General features: G+C 46.1%; 1 protein-coding gene and 1 pseudogene across 3 annotated transcripts in view; one reads left to right on the top strand and one right to left on the bottom strand.

Annotated features, from left to right (window-relative positions):
- The window catches only part of baz1a (bromodomain adjacent to zinc finger domain, 1A), a 39,168-nt gene that overhangs the window by 5,545 nt on the left and 6,585 nt on the right, over nucleotides 1-27,038 (top strand). For 2 of the 3 annotated variants that reach the window (XM_085258143.1, XM_085258144.1), the window contains exons 3-23: nucleotides 83-361; nucleotides 483-644; nucleotides 732-830; nucleotides 1,220-1,307; nucleotides 1,394-1,516; nucleotides 7,026-7,268; nucleotides 7,373-7,468; nucleotides 8,415-8,553; nucleotides 10,819-10,950; nucleotides 11,610-11,930; nucleotides 12,043-12,208; nucleotides 13,137-13,244; nucleotides 13,552-13,613; nucleotides 13,697-13,797; nucleotides 14,478-14,722; nucleotides 14,841-15,025; nucleotides 15,122-15,252; nucleotides 15,329-15,471; nucleotides 15,580-15,731; nucleotides 15,912-15,983; nucleotides 16,109-16,191. In XM_085258143.1, coding sequence (XP_085114269.1) covers nucleotides 83-361; nucleotides 483-644; nucleotides 732-830; nucleotides 1,220-1,307; nucleotides 1,394-1,516; nucleotides 7,026-7,268; nucleotides 7,373-7,468; nucleotides 8,415-8,553; nucleotides 10,819-10,950; nucleotides 11,610-11,930; nucleotides 12,043-12,208; nucleotides 13,137-13,244; nucleotides 13,552-13,613; nucleotides 13,697-13,797; nucleotides 14,478-14,722; nucleotides 14,841-15,025; nucleotides 15,122-15,252; nucleotides 15,329-15,471; nucleotides 15,580-15,731; nucleotides 15,912-15,983; nucleotides 16,109-16,191 — 3,130 coding nt within the window. The remainder of the gene's footprint in view (nucleotides 1-82; nucleotides 362-482; nucleotides 645-731; nucleotides 831-1,219; nucleotides 1,308-1,393; nucleotides 1,517-7,025; nucleotides 7,269-7,372; nucleotides 7,469-8,414; nucleotides 8,554-10,818; nucleotides 10,951-11,609; nucleotides 11,931-12,042; nucleotides 12,209-13,136; nucleotides 13,245-13,551; nucleotides 13,614-13,696; nucleotides 13,798-14,477; nucleotides 14,723-14,840; nucleotides 15,026-15,121; nucleotides 15,253-15,328; nucleotides 15,472-15,579; nucleotides 15,732-15,911; nucleotides 15,984-16,108; nucleotides 16,192-27,038) is intronic. The other variant, XM_085258145.1, reaches the window with a different exon arrangement.
- On the bottom strand, nucleotides 22,420-23,219 carry LOC146551423 (uncharacterized; annotated as a pseudogene).

Raw genomic sequence — 27,038 nt, 5'->3', positions numbered from 1 at the left:
CTTGGAGCTTCTAGAAACTGGACTTGAATATAAAGAGGCTGTGTGCGCCTTAATATCTGATTGTGACCCTCCTCTTCCTCAGTGAGTTCTTTGAGAGGACCATTCTGTGTAACAGCTTGGTGTGGAGCTGTGCTCTGACGGGGCGAGCGGGACTCACTTATCTTGAGGCAGTGGAGAGTGAGCGGCGGGCAAGGCAGAGTCTGGAGAGCTTCCCTCAGTCTTTGGTGGTGCCTCTGCTCCACCTTGCTGCTTTGAGCCAGTGCTGCAGGCTGACAGAGCTCTGTGAGGATGTCTACACTTTTGTCAAAGACCGGTTCTTTCCTGGGGAGGTGGTGGACGTCAGTGGATGTAACGGAGCCAGGTACACATTTGAAATATATCCATGTTTGTGTACTTACAGATTGTTAGCCTCCATCTTTCTGTGTTAAAGAGCAAAGGTGAAACCAGGTGGAGTGAGGTCATTTTCTGCTTTTGCTTTTCAGATATGTGTGTGAGATCCTGCAGGTACACCTGCCTGATTCCAGTGTTAGTCGAGCACCAGATGTTAACGGCCACGGCAAGATGGCTGACGATGACACGATTGTCATCAGTGATAGTGATGACGAGCACAGCGCCTTCCAGAGTTCCACAGTACAAGTCAATGGGTCAGTAGGTGAAAGGTCATGCCAATGTTACGATCTCAAGTTATTGAAGTGTGATCTAAAGTGTGTGTGTGTGTGTGTGTGTGTTAGCAGGAAGAAGTCTTTGAGTCCATCAGTGTTCAAATACACAGTGAGGATGATGAAGAACAAACACAGCGAGCCATTCACTGTCAAAGCCAATCAGATCAGGTGAGAAGCTCCCAGGTACAACCATGGAAAGTATTCTCATAATGCAATAAAATAACAATCTGCTGCGTTCAACGGGGTAAACGTCGTGGTGCATAATACTCAGAGCAGGGAGAACTTACAAGCTCTGTGTCAGACTCTTAATCCTAAATCGATGTGATATTATTGGCACTTAAAGATGTGGTGTGAGAGGACTTCCTTGTCTGTTCACTGTTCAGTGCTGGAATTATCAAGTGTTTTGTTCCATATCTTGACTATACATGTTGTAAAGGTGAAGCATGACACATTAATAAAACTGATGTGGGCTGAGTTGGAGTGGGAATGACTGCGCTCAGGCACTGATGGGAAAGTGGTTTCTCATTGTTAAACTAATTGATTTATTTTGTATTAAGTCGCAAGAAAAGCGCTCTGTCCAGAGAGAGACTGAAGCTGCTCTTCAAGCAGCACTGCGAGCCTCAGAGTGGGATCGTCACACTAAAGGTGAGAATATTACTGCTAAAGTCAGCATCTGGTGCAGCTGCAGCACCCTAATCACAACCTTGCTGTCGTCTCTCGCTGTGTTTCAGCCCTCCTCCATGGCAAAGTACCAGCTGTCTAAACAGACCTTCTCTCAGTTCTTTCCTGACGAGCCCCCACTATTCTCCTTCAGCCCCTCTTCTAAATGTGGAAGGCGTGACTCACCCGGACAGGTACGTATGAGTTATCATGCACTGGCATACAGTAGGGTTAATGGGGGGTGACAAAGGATTAACGGGGTCCTACCCTGAAGCCGGGCTTCAGAGTCTGATGGCTGGCTCTTAGCCCCTGGGGCCCAGCCAAAGAAGCTACCTGGGTCCCCTCTCCGGTGGGCCCACCGTCCACAGGAGGACCACATATCCTTGGTTGAAGGTCGATGAAAGAGTTTGTTTGTATCCCAGATCTGAGGTTATATGTCCCAGTTACTCTGGCTCTTTAAGAAAATCTGTGGCAGAAAGGTGAGTCCACGTGTTGGTCAGCCCTCAGATTCAGGAGGAATGGTCCCATACAAATGCAGGGAGAACTTGGTCTGAATGTCTGCTGTATGCTGGACTTGTTCCCAGTGGACTTCCAGCTGCTTGTCACAGGTTCTGTTTAGGGCTGTTCGATATAACGATATGTATCGCATGACGATATAAAAACGTCTGTCGTTTGTTTCGTGGTGTCGCAAAATAAACTGTTTACAGCAATATTTTTTCATGTTCTGATGTCACTGTAGTGACTTTATTAATTTCTTAAAGTTCTCTCTTTCTCTTATATTTAATATAACCACACTACGGACAGACAAGCGCCTGTTTGTACGTGTTGTCGTTAGCAATAGTGACGGTAAAACCATCGCGTGGCTCCGCCGTCCACGTGTTTGTTTTCCACGTAAACCTTTCACCATAAAGCTCAAGACGCTGTTGAGACTTTTGCATGTAATTCAGTTTATTTTGAAGAGTGTGCAGAGAGTTTACGGAGGAGAAGCAAAAAAGAGCCGTCAGGTGCTAAAAAATAAACCTTAGACTCAAACTTTGAAAGAAAACGGCGGCCGTTACAACTTGCGTCTAAAAATGTATCGTTTCATGCATCGGTCAAAACACTCGACTCCAGCTGCACGACGCCCAGCTGGAAACAACTTCACGCAAGTCGAGCTGCCAGAGATTCACAGAATTTACAGAAAATGTTAAATTTTTGTGATTTATATCGTTGCCAGGACGATAAATGTCTTGTATCGGGATATGAGATTTTGGTCATATCGCACAGCCCTAGTTCTGTTCATAGTTTCCATCAGCAGGTGTGTAACCAGCTGTTGGTGGATCTCCACTTCAGTAGTTTCAGGATTTCAGCTTTGTTTTCGTGCATAGAATAGAATTCAACTTTATTGTCATTGCACATGTCACAAGAACAAGGCAACAAAATGCAGTTTGCATCCATCCAGAAGTGCTTTAGCAGTAATATGGATATATTGCAGAGTATGGATCTATTATAGGAATGTTACAATGTACACGGTATGAAGGCATGTTATGAATATACTATAACTACACTCAACAAAAATATAAACGCAACACCTTTGTTACTGCTCCCATTCCCCATGGGATGGACGTAGAGACCTAAAATTCATTCCAGATACACAATATAACCATCCCTCCCAAACAGTGGTCACAAATCAGTCCAAATGTGTGGTAGTGGGCACATCTGCTATATTGAGATAATCCATCCCACCTCACAGGTGTGCCACATCAGGATGCTGATCTGACATCATGAGTAGTGCACAGGTGTACCTCAGACTGCCCACAACAAAAGGCCACCCTGGAATGTGCAGTTTTTTGCACTATTGGGGGTCTGGGGACCCAGAACCGGTCAGTATCTGGTGTGACCACCATTTGCCTCATGCAGTGCAACACATCGTCGCATGGAGTCTATCAGATTGTCAATTGTGGCCTGTGGAATGTTGGTCCACTCCACTTCAATGGCTGTGCGAGGTTGTTGGATATTCGTGGGAACTGGTACACGCTGTCGTATACGCCGGTCAAGCACATCCCGAACATGCTCAATGGGTGACATGTCCGGTGAGTATGCTGGCCATGCAAGAACTGGGACGTTCTCAGCTGCCATCTGCCCTGAACAATGTGAACCATGATTCATCCGTGAAGCGCACACCTCTCCAACGTGCCAGACGCCATCGAATGTGAGCATTTGCCCACACAAGTCTGTTACGGCGACGAGCTGGAGTCAGGTCAAGGCACCGATGAGGACGACGGGCATGCAGTTGAGCGTCCCTGAGACGGTTTCTGACAGTTTGTGCAGAAATTGTTTGGTTGTGCAAACCAATTGTTCCAGCAGCTGTCTGGGTGGCTGGTCTCAGACGATCTTGGAGGTGAACCTGCTGGATGTGGAGGTCCTGGGCTGGTGTGGTTACACGAGGTCTGCGGTTGTGAGGCCGGTTGGATGTGCTGCCATATTCTCTGAAACGCCTGTGGAGACGGCTTATGGTTGAGAAATGAACATTCAATGCACGGGCGACAGATCTGGTTGACATTCCTGCTGTCAGCATGCCAATTGCACGCTCCCTCATTGCTTGTGGCATCTGTGGCATTTTGCTGTGAGACAAAACTGCACATTCCAGGGTGGCCTTTTGTTGTGGGCAGTCTGAGGTACACCTGTGCACTACTCATGATGTCAGATCAGCATCCTGATGTGGCACACCTGTGAGGTGGGATGGATTATCTCAATATAGCAGATGTGCCCACTACCACACATTTGGACTGATTTGTGACCACTGTTTGGGAGGGATGGTTATATTGTGTATCTGGAATGAATTTTAGGTCTCTACGTCCATCCCATGGGGAATGGGAGCAGTAACAAAGGTGTTGCGTTTATATTTTTGTTGAGTGTATGTACAGGCTATAGCTGTAGTGAGTGCACAGGCTATGGACAGGTTATGCGTATGAAAACTATACAGATTTTAGATATACAATTGAGTTTTATTAAACAGTTGTAGAACTATAATTATCACATTGTACAGAATGACTGTCTGTACAGCATTACAGTAGTGCAGTTTAGATCAGTGAGAGTGGCTAATTTCCACAGTGGTTATATAAAGTGCTGGTGGTTGTGAGTGGTGGTTCAGCCCATGTTATTATTGTGTGTATGAGTTGTGTCCATTTGTTTGTTGTGTCCATTCTGTGTGTGTGTGTGTGTGTGTGTGTGTGTGTGTGTGTGTGTGTGTGTGTGTGTGTGTGTGTAGGTGATTGTGGGTGTGTGTGTGTAGGTGATTGTGGGTGTGTGTGTGTAGGTGATTGTGGGTGTGTGTGTGTAGGTGATTGTGGGTGTGCGTATGTTCAGTCCATGTGTTAACGTGGGTCAGATGTCAGGAGGCAGAGTTCAGGAGTCTGACAGCTGTGGGGAAGAAGCTGTTCCGGTACCTGGTGGTCTTAGTCCGGAGGCTCCTGTGGCGCCTCCCAGAGGGCAGGAGGGTCCATGTGATGGGTGACTGGGGTCTTTGATGATTTTCCCAGCCCTTTTCAGACACCGCCTCCTTTAGATGTCATTTATGGCAGGAAGTGGTGCTCTGGCGATGCGCTGGGTGGTTTTCACTGCAACGCCTTCTGGTCCGAGGTAGAGCAGCTCCCGTAGCAGACTGTTATACAGTTGGTCAGGATGCTCTGGGTGGTGCGGCGGTAGACGTTCACCGGTTCGAAGTTCACTACGTTGGCCTCATCAAGTTATGACCTCCAGCTTACACTGGAGCAGTTTGCGGCCGAGTGTGAAGCAATGGGAATGACAGTCGGCACATCCAAGTCCAAGACTGGTTGATTTCTGAATTTACAGTCATTTTTTCATTCTGACATTAATACAGTTGATCTTAAATCACAAGAAAATGCGAAAATCATCATGAAATGCTACGAGAAAGTCTCAGTTTTAAAAACATATCCGCAGATTTTAAAAACAGCAAAGTTATATGCAACCATTTACCTAAAAATGCAGCCAGTGTCTTTTTTTGTACAACAATTTCAAACTACTAAAAATAAAATGACAGAACAGTTCGCTGCCACAGAATTTATTTGTGCCACTCCACAAAATAGTTTCTGTCCAACACAAGACAGAGGAGCCAATCACAGGCCTGCCAGCAGGTGTATCACTCCCCTGCGTTTACACTGCAAACGGCCTCTGGTGGCTTTTTGGCAGCGACTGTGACATTTGGTTTGTCTTCATTGTTCTGACACAAAACAAACGACTACACTCCAAACACACTGTGTGGCACCAATCTCTCGTCTCAAATCCCGCTAAAACTCACTCGCTCCTGAAACTTTCTCCTCTTCCTAAACAACCAAATATGACGTGGTCATGTCATTGTTCTTGTGTTTGACGTGGTGCATTTTCCCACCAATAGTAAACGGGTTCAGTGCGAGCAGAGTGCGCCTGTGAGCCTGTCCTTCCTGCTCTAAACATGATGATAGTATTCAGGAAAAAGCTTCGCATATATTCCACGTATAACTCTGGTTTGACTGGCCCATTAACACAATTTTAAAAACTTGTGTTGAAGGTGCGGACTTCAAACTATATACAAGTTGAAATGGAGACTTGGTGTGACTGCTCCTCAGTGATATATCATCTTAAATTGGTCGAGTGATTTGGATGCGACCCCAGAGGATGAAGCAGCTCTGTGCTGTTGACCAGTGAGGGGACAGTTTGACATTGATCGACAAATTGGGGCAGATGTTGTACCGGCCGTGTAAAAGTCACCCAAACTATACTTGATGTTTTGAAATAGCCTGTTTGTGCTTCACCAAATACACTTTTAATATTTTTTAGCAGAGAATGTAGTGACATAATCTTTAAATATCTGGTCAGTTTGTCAAGACGGAGCCTGTTTCCATAAGTGTAAATAAAAAGTCTGGCAACATCAGGCCCACACGGGTGTTAAAGCAAAACGCTGACATCACAACAGCAGCAGTGACGATGACGCCAGCACAGTTTAACATGGAGCCGTTAACGAGAAACAGGAAACGGGGGTGAGTCCAGGCTTGTGGTTGCCAAAAGCCTTCCAGGTGTAGAGTTGAGTTTGCTCCTGCAGGGCGTTGGGAAGAGTGAGGGTTGATGTCTGCATTTAGTCGCACCAACGAGAGGCAGAGGGGCCTGCTGCTATCTAGTGGCAGCTTTTTGACAGTCATTAGAAGTAGCTGCTGTGTGGATTATCACACTGATGCTGTACATCAATGAAATCTGATTAGATTAGTCCACAGTGTTTTTAAGCGTCTAATCAGCCGGGCAGGCACGCCATGCATGCTCTCTTTGAAACGTCACAGTTTCACAACAACTTCTACTTAAACGTTGTGTTTATAAATGTGAGCTGGTGACATTAGCCTGACACGCTGCTATCTTGTTATGTTTTCCATTAAAAACTGCAAACTCTTCAAAAGTCTTGATATTAATTGTTGCTGCAGGCTGATCTTTGAGGAAACCACTCACACATGTTAGCTTCCATGTTTGTGTTAAAGTTTCTGTATCCACAAGATGAAAAGGTTTATTTGGTCCAGGTTACATAAACGTCATCCTTAGACAAAGAGTACATGTGTGCACCCTTCAAACTGTAGTATAACAGGAATGAGTGTCAGTGGTGTCTGCGGTTTACTCTCATTAGGTAAACCTGAAATGTTACGTTTGTGTAGAAATAAAGCATGTAAACGTTGTTTTCAGGCGAGTTCGTCTCTACTGAAAGCTGCAGAGGAGAAACTGAAGTTGCTACAGCAGAGGGAGGAGATGGTGGCTGCAGCTCAAGACAAGGCGCGACTGAAGAAAGAAAAGGAGGAGGTGCAAGAAGCCAAGCGGCGGGAGAGGGAGGACAAGGAAAGGCTAAGGGAGGAACAGAGACGCAGGTTTGAAGAGGAGAAGCAGAGGAGGAGGGAGGAGAAGGAGCGCAGGAAGCTGGAGAAAGACCGGGTAAGTATCTTTAATCATCAGATGTAGCTGCACGTCTGATGATTAAAGCTGCACATCAGAAAAAATTACAGGAATGATGTTGAGACATGTTTTCTGAGTCACAGGAACGAGAGAAGTTAAAGGAGGAGAAGAAGAAATACGCAGAGCAGCTGAAGCTTTGGAGCAAACCCAGAGAGGACATGGAGTGTGAAGACCTGAAGGTCAGTGAATGCACCGCCTCTGCCATGAGCACATTTGGACAAGCGTGTTGACTGAAACTTTAGTGTTGGTCCAGGGGAACGAGCCAGTGGACGTCATTTACACAGTATACAACACAGTTGTCACATTTAAAAGAAGAAACATTAGCAAATGCAATGCTGTGTCTGAATACTCGGGATGAGGAAACTTTCACTTCCTCATTGTTTTGTGTTACACTGTTCCTCACTGACGGCATATGCCTGCATTTATCCATGCACTGTCATCTTTACATGAGAGAGTGACTCAGTAGTGCCTGTTGTTGTCTGAGGAGCCGTGAGACAAGCTTTTAGAAGGAGCTTGGTCTAATGTAAATCAGAGGACGGTGTCTGTTGTAGTCTGTGCCCTCCTGTCTGTGGTGACGTGGCACTGAAGTCAGTATAGGTCACTGCTACAGAAGCATTAATCAAGTTTCAGTTGTTTCATTTTGTAAACACTGAGTCAGTTCAGTTTTATTTCTGCAGCGCCAAATCATAACAACAGTCTCCTCAAGGTGCTTTATATTGTAAGGCAGACCCTACAATAATACATACAGAACCCAACAATCACAAGACTCCTTATGAACAAGCACCTGGTGACAGTGGGAAGGAAAAACTCCCTTTTAACAGGAAGAAACCAGAACCAGGCTCATTGAGGGGCGGGGCCATAATGCTTTATCTATAAAGCCCACATGGTTTTTTGGACACCACCTAGACAGACAGCAATTTAAGGAGAACATGTGACTAAACATGTGACTCCTGGTCTAATTGGGGAGGGGACCAGAGAAGACCAGAGTCCCACATTGTTTTGGCAAAGTTACACACTGATTGATTTTAATGACCTCTGATTGACATAGCCGTGTCACGGGTGTCATTACTGCTGACGTGATTTATAATTTTACTGAATGTGTTCCTCTTTTGCTTCTCCCACCAGGAGCTGCCAAGGCCAATTCCAGTGAAAACCCGGCTTCCAGCAGAGCTCTTTGGAGATGCTCTGATGGTTCTGGAGTTCCTGCAGGCCTTTGGTGAGGCCTTTGACCTGAAGGATGAGTTCCCTGATGGGGTCTCTCTGGGTGAGAATACTTCTACATGCTCTTTGCAGTTGATGGCAGAATTATTCTTCCAGTGAAAGGTTCACAAATGCTTCAGCAGAGCCATGAATTTTCTACATAGCATTTCTAAACATGCTAGATTTCTTTATAAAGAATAAATTATTTCTATATGCACACCATTTAAAAATACAAGATTCCTGAAAAACTGTCCTTTTTATTGTGTTTTAACCAGAGATGGGCAGTAACGCTACTGTAATCAGATTACTTTTTCAAGTAACGAGTAAAGTAAGGGATTACTATTGCAAAAACGGTAATTAGATTACCGTTACTTTCCCGTAGGAACGCTGCGTTACTGCGTTACTAAAACCGTGAGTTTTTTGCGAGAGTGTCTCACGACAGTGACGTAAGCGAGTGCGACGTTCGTGACAACAGCTGTGTGCAGATCAACAATGGATCACATATCGAGTGCAGAGAGAGTATGAGCGTGCAGCGTTTAAAGCGTGGAAGTACTGACCTTACTTTGAGTTTGACTCCATAAAAAGTGACAAAAACATTAGTGTCCGCTGTGCGTGGGAAGAAAACTTCTTTTTACAGCGAAAAAAACCCCTAAACTTCCAACAAGCACCGAGTAGCTACGACGTAATGGGAAACTCACAGAGAAACTCGCGGATTCTTCCACTGACCGCGGCACACCTGCACCAGGGTAACCCTCCGCCTGCCCCACTCCTGCTTTACAGGTGAAAATAGAGCAACAGGACCGCTGAGTCTTTGACTTTATTTATTTTCTGCTGTGTTTTACTTGCATCTATTTGAAAGACTGAGTGTAAACACAAAAATATTTTATTTTATGTGCTGGAATGTGCAGAAAATAGGTTTAAATGTTAAACTAATTTCTTCCAGTCAGAGAATGTTGCAGATAATTTAATGTTTGCTTGATGCATAAAGTTAAAAGATTAAAACTAATAAAACAAGTTTTAAAAAGAGACTTTTCCATTTGATTACATTTTGTATGATGGATTATGCAGAAAAAGTAGAATTGGGCTGAAAGATCTATCACTTTATCACCTCTTCAGGTTGTAAATCGTGTTTTTAAAAAGTAACTAAGTAACTAATTACTTTTGAAAATGAGTAATCAGTTAAGTAACGGGATTATTTTTTTGGGGAAGTAATCAGTAATTAATTACTGATTACTTTTTTCAAGTAACTTGACCAACACTGGTTTTAACTTGGTAATGCTCAAAGCTTAAACTTAGGGGTTATCCCCCAATTTACCCAAAGTACAGAAACTCTGACAGGGGTTTGACCTGTTATTTGGAAAGCAGCATATCAAAAACATCCTAATCAGGCTGGATTTAAGAGTCGCTCACAAAGCAGGAAATTGATATACATCTAGTCAAGGTGGGGGGAATCATGACGACAGGAGAAAACCTTCAGCTGTCAGCGGCAAAACTGGGTCTGGGTCATTGCTTTGTCTTCAGAGGTGACAGTACATACATCGCTTCTGGTAAAGAAATGCCTCCTTTGAAATCCTGTGGGCTGAACATGCTGCATCTGTTATCCAGCAACAAGGATGCTCGTCGCCATCAGTGGGCTAATCGTTTTGATTCTGGTAGTTTTCAGTTTCAGTGAAATGTTATTGTTTCTATGTTCAAAGTACAATAACCAACCCAACTAAAAATGAATGTTTCTAAAATCTGTGTTACTGTTCTGTTTAACAACATTTCCAGTGTGTCCTCGTCTGTACTCTGCTCCCAGACTGGTTACGTGTGATGCTGGGCTGTTTTGTGGCTAAAGTGATATGTAGATAAAGGAGGTTCTAATTATAGATGCTTCACCCGTTGCCTGCTGGTGGTGGTCAGAGGGCCCGGTGGCGCCAGTGTCCGGCAGCCTCGCCTCTGTCAGTGCGCCCCAGGGTGGCTGTGGTTACAATGTAGCTGCCATCACCAGTGTGTGAATGACTGGATGTGTAAAGTGCTTTGGGGTCCTTAGGGACTAGTAAAGTGCTATACAAATACAGGCCATTTATAATCTGCTGCCTTTTCTTTCATTTTCTTTTCTTCTATGTAAAGTCCATCAGACTTTTTGCAGAACAGACAAATTCTTTTCTTTAACTTATTTAGAACTTCTACAGTTTTGTTACTCAGTCATTGGTAGAAGGGACTTTGATTTCAAATACCTATATCAAAGTGAAACACTGAGTTAGTTCTAACGTACAGAGATGCAGGACCTTTATTGTTCAGTTTTCCAGTTTTCTGACTGCGATGTTTGACTGCTGTCTCCTTACAGAGGTTCTGGAGGAGGCTCTGGTGGGTTCTGATCCTGAGGGTCCTCTGTGTGAGCTGCTGTTTTTCTTCCTGACAGCCATCTTTCAGGCTCTAGATGAGGAGCAGGAAGAGGTAGCTGCAGACCAGGTTGAAGGTCAGACACACTTGCTGTCTTTGTTAGCAGTACACTACAGGAAACTGACAAACACAAGAAAAACCTTACACCCACAAGCTGTCCCAGTATCTGAATCTGATCATTTTCTCTATGAGCTGTGTTCAAGTCCCAGTGTAACATGGGGACACCGGGCCTTCCACTGTGTACCTGTGTTTGTTTGTTTACTGTAAATAAAGTGGACACTTGTACACACAGACAGGTGTTTGAAAGAGAAAATGATCAGATTCATGAAGCTGAACTTAAATGTGTGTAAATGATCGATATTTCTTCAGGTTTGGGCATATGTATGGAAATAGTTTTACATTTGAAAATGTGTTACACATGCCGATCGTATCGTAAACATTTGCATCACAGCAAAATTCTCTCCACACTTAAAAGAGGGGAAGAATGTGAGCCCCCGAAAACTTCCCAACTGTTAAGCTGTGTTGAGTTTTATTGTCTGTAATTGGTCGATTCAGTCAGGATGTGAAACAGAAAAGGGGAAATTTAAAATCTTTTATTAAATTTTGCACTTGAGGAACATGCACACTTTTCACGTTTTTGAATGGTGAGACTTTTCAGCGGTCCTGTTCAGTTCTATGCATGTGTGCACAGTCTGTGTCATGTGTCTTTTGTTCTTACTATGCATGTGCCTTCAGACCTGACAGACGCTCTGGATGACGATTCTGACCCCACGTGTTCGGCTCTGAGTGCTATCGCCTCATTGGCTGCAGCTTGGCCTCAGCTGCATCAGGGCTGCAGTCTGAAGCAGCTCGACCTAGACAGCTGCACGCTGTCTGAAATCCTGCGCCTGCACATTTTGGCATCTGGTGCTGACTGTAACCACGGGAATGCAAAGTTCCGCTACCAGAAGCAAGGCGGGTTCACCGTAATGGACGACCCTTGTGTGGAGCTGCGACTGGCAGATCCAGCGCTGCTGAAGAAGCTGTCATCCACGGCAGTGTATGACCTCACCCCAGGTCAGATACCATCTGCTTTGTGTTCAAGAGTCAGCGAATATGTAACAGATCAGATAATGATACAGTGATAGTGCTGTGTGCACGTTTCATCAGTCAGCATTGCTGTCTACAGGGGAAAAGCTGAGGATCCTGCAGGCTTTGGTGGGGAAGGTGCTGACATTGGCGTCCAGCAGAGACTTGATTGAAGACTGTGTGGAGGAGCAGCGAGCGGCGAGGCACGAACTGAGGGAGATTAGAGCTGAGCAGCACCGTAGGGAGAGGGAGGAGGCTGCACATAGGTATATGCACACGGGCGGGCACAGTTTACCAACAAATACACACAACTCGGCTGAAGAGTGAAGGTTATCTATCGGGCAGTGTAGATTTGTCAATATTGAAATCAATGTTCAGTCACCAGAACTGGTTAATAGACTGGTTCAGGCTTCTGTGCTGCAGTGTTTACGGGACCCAGTTCCTTCATAGTCTGTCCTACAGATGAGGACAAATAACCACCCGCCTGTGAAACCCTGTCAAATTTTGTAGTTTTGTTTTTTCTGTCATGAAAACGTTTCACCTCTCTCAAACGGTGGAGAGTCCCAGGCATTAAAACCCCCTCGAGGGTCGTTGACCCATTGATCATCTGCCTCATCACATGAGCCAAGGTGTGAAAAAAAGAGTGGCCACTAGAGGTTTGGGGTCAAACCACTGTGTGACCTTGCCTCATCCTTTCATGTGGCCTATTGAGGACATCTGACACTGAAGCCATGAGTTGAGCAAGGGCGGCGTATCCAAATAGAGCTCACGTTAAGGGCTGTTCACATCACGAGACCAAAGATAAACGAGGTCCCATTTCTCTGAAATGATTCGAGCTGTTGAAAAGACACATTCGGAGGGTCGTCACGAGCTTGCACAGAGATGTAAGCACAATATGGAGCCGCCAAAAAGAAGGAGATCAGCAGATCGGGAGCACATTAAAAGCAATGCAGTGCATAAGTTAATGTAATTTGTTACATTGTCAACTGTGGCAAAAAAATAACAAACCACTTTGAGCCTTCAAAAACATTATACATCATGTACAATAGTTAAAAGAACCCGTATGTAATGAGAAGGATGTACAAAGGTACTCCTATATAGTGTGCTCACAATGCAGACATGCAGGGACACATGACCGTATATACAAAAGTCAAAGCTTGAACATGACCGGTTTAACCTGCTGTGTACTTCCAGGGTTCGTCTCCGTAAGGAGGAGAAGATGAGAGAGCAGGAGCAGAGGATGAGGGCGAAAGAGGAGAAGATGAAGGAACAGGAGCTCAAGGGACGACTTCAGACCAATGGGTACGCAGGGAACTGCAGACATTCGTAACTTTAGTGAACTGCCTCCTTCAGTAACTGGGAAGTGCAAAGTCATTTTATTCTGCCTGAAACGTTCAGACTTAAGATAAACAGCTGGCTTTCACATGTCGGTTACAGTCTTGGTAAAAACCAAGTAAAAGGGCATCTTTACCACAAGTGTATGACACTCCATCAGTCGTGTTAGCAATACTTAGGTCAATATTATAAAATCTTTGATTTTATTTGCCTTCCTACTGGTTTTCATTGAGTCTCTGACAGATATCAGAACGTTCTTGTATTTGTTCTGCAGTGACTCGTGTACAGAACATCACACTGGAAATGAAGAGGAGCAGAGCAGCAAGATAATGAAAGGTGAAAAAGACAACAAGAAGAAGCAGGAAGAACGATAACGTTTGTGAATGTCTGAAGTCAGATGTGTTTGTTCTGTCTTCCAGCCAAAGGAAACCAGAAAGAACAGCAGCAGCAGCAGACGGCGTCTGACCTGAAACCTCCCACCAGCCTGACGGCAGAGGAGCTGGAGAGAGAGCAGGAGAAGGTCAGAAACAGACGCTGGTTATTAGTCTCTCTGTCAGGGAGTCGGGAACAGTTCTGCTGTTCACACTGTCATCGATACAAAGAGAGAGCATGTACGCACAGCACCGTCATACAGCAGCTATATCAGTCACCAACACTTCAGTGTTCTTTGAACATCCTAGTTCTTGTTGTCGTCTGATCTGAACGGGCTTTTAATTAAAGCCTTCTGCCAAAGTCCAGGCGTTTGAAACTGCTTTTAAAACCAGCGTTTTTTCCCCCTGTAGCAATCAGAATTATAAGTGGATGATTTACCGTTCCACTTGATTGTCTTAGTTTATTCAGTCTTTATTATTATTTTTATTTTAAGTTATTACAATCAGAACAAACACAACCGGGGCACAGGAAAGAGGAGAAGAGGGAAAAGACTGAAAATCTGCTTCAACAAGCAGAAAGAAAACAACACAGCAGGGAAACCATGGCAACAACCACACAACAGTAAATAATAAATACTGAATGGTACTGAGCAGCACACAGGACTAATGATGTTCAGAGGCGTGTGTGTGTGTGTGTGTGAACATGTCTGTATTCATAAAGCACTTTTTGTTTTTCGTGGCGTCTTCTTCAGCCAACTTTCTTAGTGAGAATGACAAAAGCCTAAAAAGCAGAAGAATTCAGTTTGATCCAGCTCTGTCGTCACTGCAGGTCAGAGAGCTGCAGGAACGCATCCAGAAAGCTGCAGCCTGCACCTGCCTGTTGCCTTTGGGTAGAGATCGTCTGTATCGCCGATACTGGCTGTTCCCTTCAGCCTCCGCCCTTTTTGTGGAGGCAGACCACTTCGGCCTGACCGAGGACATGCTGCAGCCTAGCCCAAAACCTGACCAGGACACAAGCACCACCAAGGTGGAGAAAGGAGAGGAAATGGCCAAGGATAAAGCAGCTAGTACAGGGTAGGTAACATTTTATACTGGGAGTGAACCAGTTAGTTTTACACACATAACACAGCTTTCTGATGGTGACGTGACTAAAAAGTGCCGCCTCAAATCCCGCCCCGCTCCACATCTGCAGCCCACCAATCAACCAGTCCAACCAGTGGTCCTTCTACAGTTCACTGGAGGAGGTTGATCATCTAATCGAGGCTCTGAATCCTCGAGGTCACCGAGAGAGCAGCCTGAAGGAGGCGCTGCTGCAGGAGAGACAGAGGCTGCAGCACCTGCTGAAGAGCTGTGACAGAAACAAATACGAGCACACAGGTAAGAGAGCCTGAGCCTAAATACATGGGTGCACATTAGGACTACAAATATTATTCAGATGCAGGTAGTAATCACTCACACCTTTTCTTTACCCAGAGGATCAAGAGTCATCCCAGGCACTCCCAGAATGCACTGCTGCAGCTGAGTCTATGATGGAGGTGAGACTCAGAGAGCTTCTGCTGGATATTGAGGACCGGATCCACCAGGGAACTCTGGGAACTCTGAAGGTGAGAGTTCCTGCTGACGATGGTAAAGGATGGGTATCCTAAGCCACAGCTGACTCATCTCTCTTTTGATGTTCAGGTGATGGATAGACAGGTATGGCGCTTGGCGTTAGAAGCTGGAAATTATGAGCTGCTCGCTTCTGATGGCAGAGAGAACACGGGGATGAACGGAAGAGTGGAGGCCATGGAGGTGGACTCTGCCCACCTGAGAGCCAGAGACAGGTGCGTAGTTTGGCCATGATGATCCAGTGTCCAAATCAGGGTTTCAGTCTTCGTGCGTTCAAAGCTGAACGTTCCTGTGTGCGGTGTAAACAGCTGCTTATTCTTCAGGCTTCAGGAGGTGAAGTCTGACAGCTCTGCAGCGTATGGGTCCAGCGGCAGTGGAACTCCTCAGGTGGTCAGCAACTCTGTACGAATCCTGGCTCAGGCTCTTACCAACATTGAGCAAGGCATCGAGAGACGCTTCCTCAAAGCTCCGCTCGGTGAGTTTCTTTACATGATCGCATGTAAATGGTGTGTGAGAGTGAAGGTGACTGCCTGACAGAAGAGCAGGAAAGGGCAAAATGTTGGTGGCACCAAAACTATTAGAGCTACATGTTTAAATGTACTAAACCTTTCCACTTATGTTTACCGCATAACAACTGCCTCTTTCACATCTGCAGCTGATGAAGACTCAAAGAAGGACCATAAGATGAAGAACAAAAAGAAGAAAGATGAGGACCAAGCCAGTGATGGTATGACTGTCTTCTAATAATATTATCATCTGGTTGATATTCTACATTTCTCAGTAGAGCCGGGTTTCTATTTTAAAAATAAAAATCACTGTGGTCTTACCTGTGTGTGTCTGTGTGTGTGTCAGATGGCAGCGACTGTGGTAGAGTCAGTAAAACGGTGTTGGAGCGATGGAGGGAATCTCTGCAGTCCTGCTCCAGCCTGTCTCAGGTCAGATTATTACATATCCCATCTCAGTTATGTTCACTGCGTTTATTTTATCTTAATGAAAATCTGTTTATGGTCATGCAAGTTCTTCTTCCACCCCAGATATGTTTATTGAGCTGTTCACATGTTTGTATGACAGAGTGGAATTTACAGAATCAGTAATTGTTTTTTTTATGCAACACTATGTGATACAACAGCCTCCCACACACACAGTCCCAGCTGTCCAGCTAGTCTGTCTTAATGAGAAGCCTAAAAACTACCTGCTGGTTACAGCTGCAGAAATGTAGAGCTGGGTACCCAAACTCTACTGAAGGAGGAGAGTCTGTCACTAAGAGTATGTTGTGTTCAATCCAGATGTAATGCATTTGCAACATCATCATAAGCCAGAGCTTTAAGGGAGTTGTGTCTCTTTCCTTCCAACGAGTGAGAATAAGCTTCTTTGCAAAAATAATACAGTAGGATATAAAACATGGCTTTGCACTGTCTATCCCCACAGCATCATTAAAAATGCCCAGAATAGTTGTCAGTGGATCAGAGCTCAGCTGCACGCGAAGAATTTGACACATTGAATCAAAGATGTCTGCCCCTTGGGACAAAAAGGTTTCTTCAGCTGGAGAGCATTTCTCACAGGAGAAAATTAACCTTCCTCTTTAAAAGTGTAGATGTAGAGCATTGAATTGAGTCAAGCACTGTCTTGCATCATAAGAGCATTTATGGATATTCTCCAAAACCTTTTCCCAGTGAATATCAGTGATTGTAATACCTAATCCCTCTTCTCATTTAGTTAAAGGACGAGTTCACAGGGCTCACTGACATTAGGCTCTGATAGATGCAAGAACGTTGGGTTACTTAACGTAATCCCTGGTTCTTTGATAACAGAGTGAGGTGTTTCACTATGGGAATCGCCTCGGTGTGACCAACTACGGAAGCTCCAATGCCACCACGTCTGTCTATGACAGACCTGTCGAGCCGTGCTCAGGGCTCCGCCCCCTCATTCTAACACGGCCGACCAGCTCCTCCTAACTCATTCCAAGCAGATTTCTTTCCGTGCCTAAGCAAGGAGGGAAGTGTTGGTGAAACACCTCACTCTGTTATCAAAGAACCAGGGATTACGTTAAGTAACCCAACGTTCTTTTTCTAACTTCGCTCGGTGTTTCACTATGGGAGACATGGCCCACTCCCGGATTGCGCCAGCTCCCGAAGCTACTCTCCAGTGCTACTCAAGGATCTCAGGTCGAACCTGAGGCACCAGAATCCAGCACTGCCTGAGCCAGGGATGACTGTGCAACATCCAGCCGATAAAACCGGACAAACGTGTGCGGCGTAGCCCAGCTTGCTGCCGCACAAATATCCTGGACTGATACACCTCTGAACAAAGCCCAGGATGTGGCCACACCCCTAGTGGAGTGAGCTTGGAGTCCCGGGGGGTCCTGCGAGCCCTTACAGCTATAAGCCAGAGCTATGGCCTCTACAATCCAATGAGCTAGCCTCTGGCGTGATACGGGCCTGCCCTTGTGAGGTGAGGCCCAGGAAACAAACAGCTGATCCAACTTCCTGAATCCAGCTGTTCTGTCAACATAAGTCCCCAAGGCCCGGACAGGGCACAAAGTGTTCAGCCTCTGCTCCCTCTCGGAAGAGAATGGAGGGGGGTGAAAAGCTAGGAGCTCTACTGTAGGGCACCTGTATGATGTTTCCAACACTTTAGGGACAAAGGCTGGGTTGAACCTCAGGTGTGCTTTAGTGAGTCCCGGGGCCAACTGTAGACAAGAGGGGTGAATAGACAGAGCCTGTAATTCACTAACTCGCTTGGCTGTGGTTAGAGCCAACAGCAGAGTGGTTTTAAGAGAGAGAAACTTCAACCCCCACTGAGGATGTCTAAAACGACTGACGGATCCCATAAAGGGACTAGTGGTCTAGAAACTGGGAGCGTTCGACGCACCCCTCTCATGAAGCGACATACAAGGGGGTGCTGCCCGGCAGGTTTATCACCAAACCCCATGTGGCAGGCTGAAATAGCTGCTAAATAGACCTTTATGGTGGAAAAAGCTTTCCTTTTGTCCAGCAAGTCTTGAAGAAAACACAACAGCTCCACCACTGAACACTGAAAAGGGATAATCTGCTTTTCATGGCACCACTTTTCAAAAACACGCCGTTTACTGCTGTAAATGGAACGAGTGGAGGAGGCTCTGGCATTCTGAATGGTTTCAATAACCTTCGGAGGCATGCCTGCTGCCTTCAAATTCCACCTTTCACGGGCCAGGCCCAGAGAGCAACCTGGTCTGGATGGGGATGGTATATCTCCCCCCCGCAGAAGGTCCCTGCGGATGGGGAGTGGCCATGGCTCGTCCACCAGAAGCTGGATGATTTCTGCTATCCAGTGTTTGGATGGCCACCGTGGAGCTATCAAAATCAGTGACAGCCCCTGATCCCTCACTCTGATCAGTGTTGGGGAGATCAGGCTGAGGGGAGGGAAAGCATACAGCAGAGTTTTTGGCCATGAATGGGCCAGCGCATCTGCGTCTGACAGGGAGAGAAACAGAGGGCACGGTGTGTTTTCTCACGAGGCGAAGAGATCTACGGCAGCCTGGCCGTATCTCTGCCAAATCTGCTCCACCACCTGTGGGTGAAGCCTCCATTCTCCGAACAGTGGATTTCCTCTGGACAGGAGGTCCGCCCCCCTGTTCAGAATTCCTGGCACGTGAGTTGCCCGAAGGGAGAGGAGCCGAGTGCTGCTCCACACAATTATTTCCCTGGCTAACCTGTGTAGCTGCCGGGAACGGGTGCCGCCCTGGCGGTTGATATAAGCAACAACAGTGGAGTTGTCTGTTTTCACTAAAACATGTTGACCCCGGAGATACGGCAGAAAATGCCGTAAGGCTAGGAGCACCGCGCGGAGCTCCAGCACATTTATGTGATTCAGAGTGAGTCTCTGTGACCAAACGCCATTCACTGCTCTGCCCATCATAGTCGCACCCCAGCCTGACAGGGATGCATCTGTGGTCAGCGTCACCCTGGATGATACTCCCCCGAGAGGTACCAGCGAGAGCTGTCGGGCTCCTCCAAGGCCGGAGAGCCGCGATACACGGCTGCGTTATTTTTACACCACGACTGAGATGTCGGCGAGGGCACAGCTGCAGAGAAGCGACCCACCGCTGAAAGTCTCTCATCATAAGCAGCCCCAAATGTACCACCGATATCACCGAGGCCATGAGGCCGAGGAGGCGCAGACAGAGTCGGAACCGCACGACTTTCCCCAGCTGAAAACGGGAAAGACAGTGAGTGAAGGATGCGATCCTCCGCTCTGAAAGTGCAATAAGAGATGGAGTCTATTCTGAGCCCCAGATACTCTGTAAACTGTGCGGGTTCCAAGTGGCTCTTTTCCAGGTTGATTGTGATTCACACGAGGTGGTAGGTGATTTGCTACCACCTCGGAGTCTTTTATCGCCTGCTCGTGCGATCGTGAGCATATTAGATAATCGCCGATGTAAAAGAATATTCTGATTAGGGCTGCCACAAACGATTATTTTGATAGTCGACTAGTCACCGATTATTTATGCGATTAGTCGACTAATCAGATCATCATCCACTGGACGTAAAACTACAGCTTATTGCACCAGCAGCATCTGCTCTTATATAACTATCATTAGCTTACAGCTTTAAGTGTTTAAGGTGCTAACTAAAAATAAAGACAAGATGATAGTTTATTCAATTTTAATGAAATTTGCAGATTGTTTCGGTGAAGTTTAATAAACTCCTTGCTATCTAAAATATAACAGGACAACGGAGTATATTCTCCAGCATCTCACACTTTTGATAATCAGCTGTCTGCTTGATGTTTATTCAGCTGTGTAAAAACTATAACTTTAATCTCAGACAAACAGATTTACTCAGGAACAAATAAAATACAAAAAAAAAAAAAGCCAAACAATAACATTTTAAGTTATCTAAGTGACTCATATATATTTAACCTGAGTCGCGAAAGACGGCGGTGGGTTTGAAAACAATTTGCCGGGAGTCCGGTGTTCTCACGGCGCTAGTGACCTAGCCCCCGGCTAGCTATCGAGCTAGTGGGTAACAGACGTCTCCGAAAACGTCGGAGCGCTTTTGAAAATATGTGGTGTCTTGATAAACTGAGCAGATATTTGAGGTTTACACAGCTACATTCTCGCCTGAAAATATGTTAAACGTTTATTTTCTGACCCAGAAAGAATAATAAGAGTAATATTAAAACTAACTAGCTGCCGCCATTGTTGGAAACTAAGCTGGGCCGCGCTATGAATTCTGGGACACAGCTACTTCTTCTTCTTCTTCGGGGTTTAACGGCAGCTGGCATCCTTGTACATACAGTGCTGCCATCTTCTGTTTCAGTCCGTTATTACACTCTTAAATCCTGCTACTTATTCCTGCGTCTTTTGTGATCTTACAAAGCTTCAAACGACGCGTCGACTATTAAATCAGTCGTCGACGATTTTGATAGTCGACGTAATCGTGACTAGTCGACAAATCGTGGCAGCCCTCATTCTGATGCCGCCGTTCCTTAACGGAGGCAGCGCTGCCTCCACACATTTGCTGAACACCCTTGGGGCTAAGGATAGCCCGAATGGGATAGTTTGAAACTCGTACGCTACGCTCTGATAAGCGAACGTGAGATATTTCCTGTGTGGAGGATAAATGGCGATGTGAAAAAATGCGTCTGATAGGTCGATTGTAACAAACCAATCGCCTGTGTGAATTGAGCGACAAAGCGTCTTGTGTGTGAGCATTCTGAACGTGTACTTTCTCAAATGCTTGTTTAACACACGCAGATCCAGAATAGGATGGAGTGACGTTCCGTCCTTTTTCGGGATGAGGAAATAGCGGGAGTAAAAGCCCTGCTGAGCTGCTTCGCTCGGTACCGCACTGATCGCCTGTTTGTGTAACAGGGAGGATATTTCCTCCTCCAGCACATTCGCTGAATCGCGACTGGCCACAGAAGCTAACACTCCGCCGAATCTCGGTGGTTTTACCACAAACTGTAGTCTGTAACCATGGGAAATGGTTGACAAGACCCAGGGATGAACTGCGCATGCGCGCCACCGCTCCGGCCGCGCTGCGAGCGGGCCTCTGAAGAAGCGGTAGCGTAACGTCACCCCTGTCTCCCGGAAGGAGTTGGGGTCTCCCCCTCGGGAAGAGCGTGAGCTCCCCCCGCTGGGAACAAAGACAAATGGCAGTGACTTTCTTGTGTTTTTATTTTGAAACTGGGGGGACATTCTGCCCTTGGCAAACTGCCTGGCTGCAGAAATGCACGTTTTATTTCTTTTGTTACCCCCAAACCACAGTGAAGTGTCTGGTGACTCTGGGCAGTGCTTGGTGACACAGAAGGAATGCTTGGTGACACAGAAGGAATGCTTGGTGACACTGCGCCATTTGTCCACAAGTCTGTCCTCCCTGAACTGGAGGAGGAGACTGAGAGGGTGCTCCTGGTGAACTGGAAACTTCCAGAGACCCTGAACCTTGGAGTGATTTGGTTACCCCTTCTAACACCTTCCTTCTCTTTGGGGGATAAGAGAGGGGTGACACAGAATGCTGCAGGTGTGCTAGGCTGACCGCTTCTTTTTCCCCTCTCTGGGGTGTGACGGCTTGTTCTTTGCAGCAGCTGCTGCAAAGGAATGCTTGCCCCAAGGTCTTTGGTTCTCTACCTTGGCCTGGTGGGCACCCTGCTGGTCTCCTGCTCCTCTCTGCATTCTGACCCCACTCTGTCTCCCTCTCACAGCTGCTGCTGTTGCGGCAAAGCCAGCTCTTGGCACCTGCTGGGGCTGAGAGTTAGGTTTTCTGGGTAAGCAGAGGTTGAATGCTTCTCCCTCCTGCTTTCTGCGGGTGCTTGTTTCTCTCATTCTCTCCAGGGCTGGGCCAAAGAGACCCTTAGTTGGGTCATAAGCTGCATCCATGACCTCAGCCTTCTGAGCATCACCTAGGCCTGACAGGTTTAGCCACAAGGCTCTCTCACCCGCGACTGCAAGATCATTAACCACGCAGATTTCATCCCAGAGGACTGGGTTCTGGGAACCCGAGTCAAGCTGACGGCCCATGTCTTCCAGAATTTCTGCCTGATATGCTGATGGCAGTGTGACTGCATTAAGCGAGCAAACTGACTGTGCAGCATATTTGTACATCCTTTGATAAATAGATGCCGTGAGGCGATCTATCTTGTTGGGCAAAGAAATGCTAGAAGAAGCTGAGATTGCCCTGCGGTTAGGGTGAAGGTTCGGTCAGCCCCAGTTCACCCATCCCCTGGATCTCAAGCTTAGAGAAGCCCTTGGTCAGAAGCTTGCTTTTAAAAGAGCTTGACCAATAGCGACTCATTTCTTTCATGCAGGCCGGGACTGCTGGCAGAAGCTGCTTCGATGGCGGCAAGGCTGGAGGGAGCCTTTTGCCGTCATACAGGTCGCGTTCTGCCCCTTCGGCATCCTGGGCGGCTGGACATGGGATGCCTAGCTTGGCCCGTTTGCAGACCTCGTACAAATTGCCGTCCACCGGGGATGCAACTTCAGCCACACTCGGTGTCCTGGACTGCTGGGGAGGAAAGGTAGAGTCATCCTCCTGTTCCTCATCCATGTCCACCAGGTCGAGGAGGTCTGAGTCGGCATTGCCCTCCGCGTCCTCGCCACCCGGCTTGCCCACGTTTTGATCGAGGAGGTCCTCGAACGATGGGGGCATGAGCAGGTCCTCTTCTTCCATCATGTCCGCCCAGCTTGTGGAGGCTCGCGGATGACGGATATTGCTCGTAGCAGTAGCGGCCAACAGGCAGGGGTCCTGACTGTTCGTTACTGCTACTCTAAGCCTCCTTTCCAGGACTTTCTCTGGCATCAAAGCACAGTGTGGGCATCCCTGAGGGCCACCAGTGAAGCCTGAGCATGCTTGGCACCCATACAGATGATGCACATTGGATGAGGGTCCCTGCCCGAGATGGGGGCATTGACGGGGCACGGGCGGGATGCAGCCTCTTTGGCCTTCGGCTCCGACCTTTTGGCAGGAGTAGGAGCCGCAGACATGGTTAGCGGAAAGGGGTGAGACTAGGCTAGGACTAGCAGCGGGTGTTAAATCCGAGCCAGTCGCTGCGAGAGTCAGCTCGTCATGACACGTTAGCTGCACTCCTCTAGCCAATAGAGATTGAAAATGTGACGTCATTCAGGGGTAAAACCGCAAAGGATTCTGGGAACTCGTGGCAAGAGGTACTAGCGCACGCAGGCTTTCAATTAAAATCCGTTACACAGCAATAAAAAGAAACACAAAAATGGCAAGAAGCTGTTGTATTATTAACTGCAATAGCCGGTCGCATGACAGCCACGGGAAGCCGACGGGTAAAGAGATCGGTTTTTATCGGATTACGTCGTTGAAGAGAAATTGTTCGAGTCGTGTTTCCGAAGTAACAAAGAGGCGACTGGATTCCAGCCATTCAAAGACCAAATATAACGTCCCAGAACCCTCCAGCTCACAGGTTAGTCTGCTCCAAGCATTTACACGAAGGTCAGTCTGCTGAACAGAAATGGTCGTGCTATGCTCCTTTAATTATTGTGCATAAATAGTGAATTGTCCTGACACAATATTGCGTTTCGCTTCTGTTATTATGGTACATTGACAAAAACATATACTTTTATTCACAGGGTAAAACAGGTTTTTTGTATCACTAATTGTCCAGTACGATTACAACATACAATATTATCGTCACTGCTACATTTCTGTAACGAACCAGAAATTATTTCCACTACTAATTAATTACCGTTGAGCTCAAAGGTCCTATTAATAAACGGTTAACGAATGTGTATTTATGACGACAATTTGTGAGACTGGTAAACTTATGATACGTACAATGGTCTGTCGTTCTACACGGTGCATTTCAAGGTCCTGCACCCATCCGTCGGTAAACTGTACCTGGGCTTGTTGCAGTGACCTGAAGTTACTAAACTTCATGAGTGTATGCACTCACTCCAAGAACCGTATAATTATAAATATGAGCGTGGTGAAAGTTGGGCAGCACGCTAACATCTTTTGTCCCTCTGTGTGCTCGTAAGGGTCTAACCCTTTCACTCCTTTGATTTTTTTCCTCGTATCTTTTCTTTGACTTTTCATCAAGTCTGTCTTTGTACATACCTTTTTGGGGGGCAAAGAAAAAGCAACAAGGTATTGGAACCGGAGAATGAACGTTTTGCGGTGCAGCATTTGATGCGGTACTTGGATTGTTTTTGCCTCGAGTTCCCGACATGCAATGCGCGAAAGTCATGTGGTCTGTCAATCTCTATATCATTAGCAACTTAATGCTAACCGAACCCTAGGTCGACTAACAAGCTAATGCTAGTGAGACGCTAATGTGGTTCGTGGCCTGCTAACAAGTTAATGCTAGCCGGACACTGAACGAACAGCTCGCCGTAACGCGTTAGCCCGAGTTACACAACATCGGCTACCTCGCTAACTAAAACCAGGAACCGCTGGGACAGCTCGCCTGACGCATTGCTGTTCCACAGTGCAACTCTAAGTACACTTCTTTCGAAGGACTTACTCAGCACGATCCAAACTGGAACCGGAAAAACTGCGTTCGGCGACGTGCTCCTACACGGGACGCCTGAAAACTGTTAAGCAGCTAATCAAGTTAGCCTGGATGCGCTGTGGGAGCTAAAAGTAGTTTGTCACGGGAAGAAAGCGAGAATGAGTTAGGAGGAGCTGGTCAGCCGTGTTAGAATGAGGGGGCGGAGCCCTGAGCACGGCTCGACAGGTCTGTCATAGACAGACATGGTGGCATTGGAGATTCCGTAGTTGGTCATGCCGAGGCGATTCCCATAGTGAAACACCGAGCGAAGCTAGACAAAGAAAGTAATTTCTTCCTACGAGGTGGAAGTTGCAGACTTTTATCAAGACATTAATTGTTAAGACTCTCACAGCCCTGTACGCATTTCCTGACAGAGTCTCTTATCTGCAGGTATCTGGAAAAGTTTCTCCCTGGTAGCTTGAAAGAGGCAAAGACACTCTCCCAGTGTTGATTAGTGGTTGTCCTACCTGTTTCCAAAGTCTAAATGTGTTATGTAGAATAGATATGATAGGATAAAGACTTCAAATTAAAGTGTAGTTTAATCTGCTTAAGAATACGTATGGTGCTATGTTTCACCACATTGCTGTCATACATAGGCTGACGAGCTTCCTGCTCCAGTTACAACCATGTAGAGCAGGACTGTCCAACCTTTTTTGCGCCACGGACCAGTTCATGTCCAACAATATTTTCATGGACCGGCCTTTAAGGTGTTGCGGATAAATACAACAAAATTAAACCAGTACCCAAAAAAAAGAAGATTTGTTCATAACACAGAGAAAAAGACCCAGTGAACCCAAGGTAACAATAAAAAAGATTACAAAATAACGCGAAATAACATTTTAAAAACCATGAATTTCACATAAGTAAAGATGAGTGAACTCAATTTTGTAAATGTGATTTAGCAAGAAATAACGGGAGATTTTGAAATGAATATAACTACTTTGGCAAAATTATCATCTTAATGCCATTATAGAGGGAGCGTGTTTACTGTATACTCAACTGGAGCTCAGATATTAAGGGAGAGAAGTTAGATTTTAATAGCGAGGAATAGCACTTTGTAAGCTGAATACCCAAATACGTGAACTTCTCATAAGCTGTACCGAATGGGAGGTTTTGTAGCCAAGATGAGTTACTCACATGTTACCAGTAGCGGTTTTAGATACGGGCGGTATCGTGGTGGTGGGGGGGGGGGGCGGCATCATGGACATCGGCAAAAAAAAAAAAAATGCTCGTACTCATGCTGCCCCGACGTCAGCCAGCGCATACTGGGAATGGCACAGGCACCGATCGGTTTTCTATCGCCCATTTGCTGGGAGTAAGGGCGCCCTCCGTTTGCGGCACAGAGAGGAGAGGGCGGGGCGGCGGGGGATTCTCTGGCTGGAGCAGCAGATAATAACCAACTCGCAAAATAAAACAAAATAAAAACAAAACAACAAACACGAAAACACCAGACATCATGATACAGACTTTATAACCTAACTTTATAATTTGCACCGATGTTTTTTCGAAATTCTGTACACGAAAAGTGAGCGCGAGAGCCGTCGGTGCACCTGCTCGCTGCTGAAGTCAAAGTAAACTTTATTGTCATCTCCGCTACAGACAGTCCAGTATGTAGAGAGACGAGACGACGAGGCTGCAGTTACAGCAGTGCAAGTAAACAAACAATATATATAAGAAGAGTAAGAAAATAAATATACAGTTTAGGACCAGGAGTAAAGGATCAATAACAATTTAAAATTTACAGTTTGATGATTTAAAGTCTCACACAAGCCGTCGAAAGGGGAGGGGCCGGCTGCTTCCAAATAGAGCACCTTTCATTTATAATGTTGTAAATCCAAGCCCATTATGTATTCATGATTTGAATCCTGGGTTGTGTGAAATCCCAGAAATGCACCTTAGACAAAGAGAATCTGTGAACTAAGGTCTGTTAGGTTAAGTTGTGGTGATCCTTGGGTTGAGGGATTTGTGTTCATACTGGAGTGCAAAATTAAAACCAATGTAAGATGGACAAGAAAAGTTCAAAGCCATCAGGTGCTCAGGTTAGAAAAAAGAGAAAAGAAGAAGAGGAACGAGCAAAAGATGCAGGTAAGCAGATGTGTGATTGGATAATGGCAGCTCATCCTGAAACTATCAGAGTCAGAAAACTTTATTAATCTCTAAGGAAGTTATGAGAGTTACAGTTGCTCCAAGAAGAAATGGTAAAAATAGCAACAGTAACAGACTAAACTCCAAACAATACATTATGTTACAGATTTTAATATTAATTGGGGGGGGGGGGGGGCCCTCG

This window comes from Mchenga conophoros, linkage group LG19 (assembly GCF_057382185.1).
Source record: "Mchenga conophoros isolate Kocher_MC1m ecotype Shallow Benthic linkage group LG19, M_conophoros_male_GT1.1, whole genome shotgun sequence".
In the NCBI taxonomy this organism is placed as follows: Eukaryota; Metazoa; Chordata; class Actinopteri; order Cichliformes; family Cichlidae; genus Mchenga; species Mchenga conophoros.
This window is presented reverse-complemented; position numbering and strand designations above follow the sequence as displayed.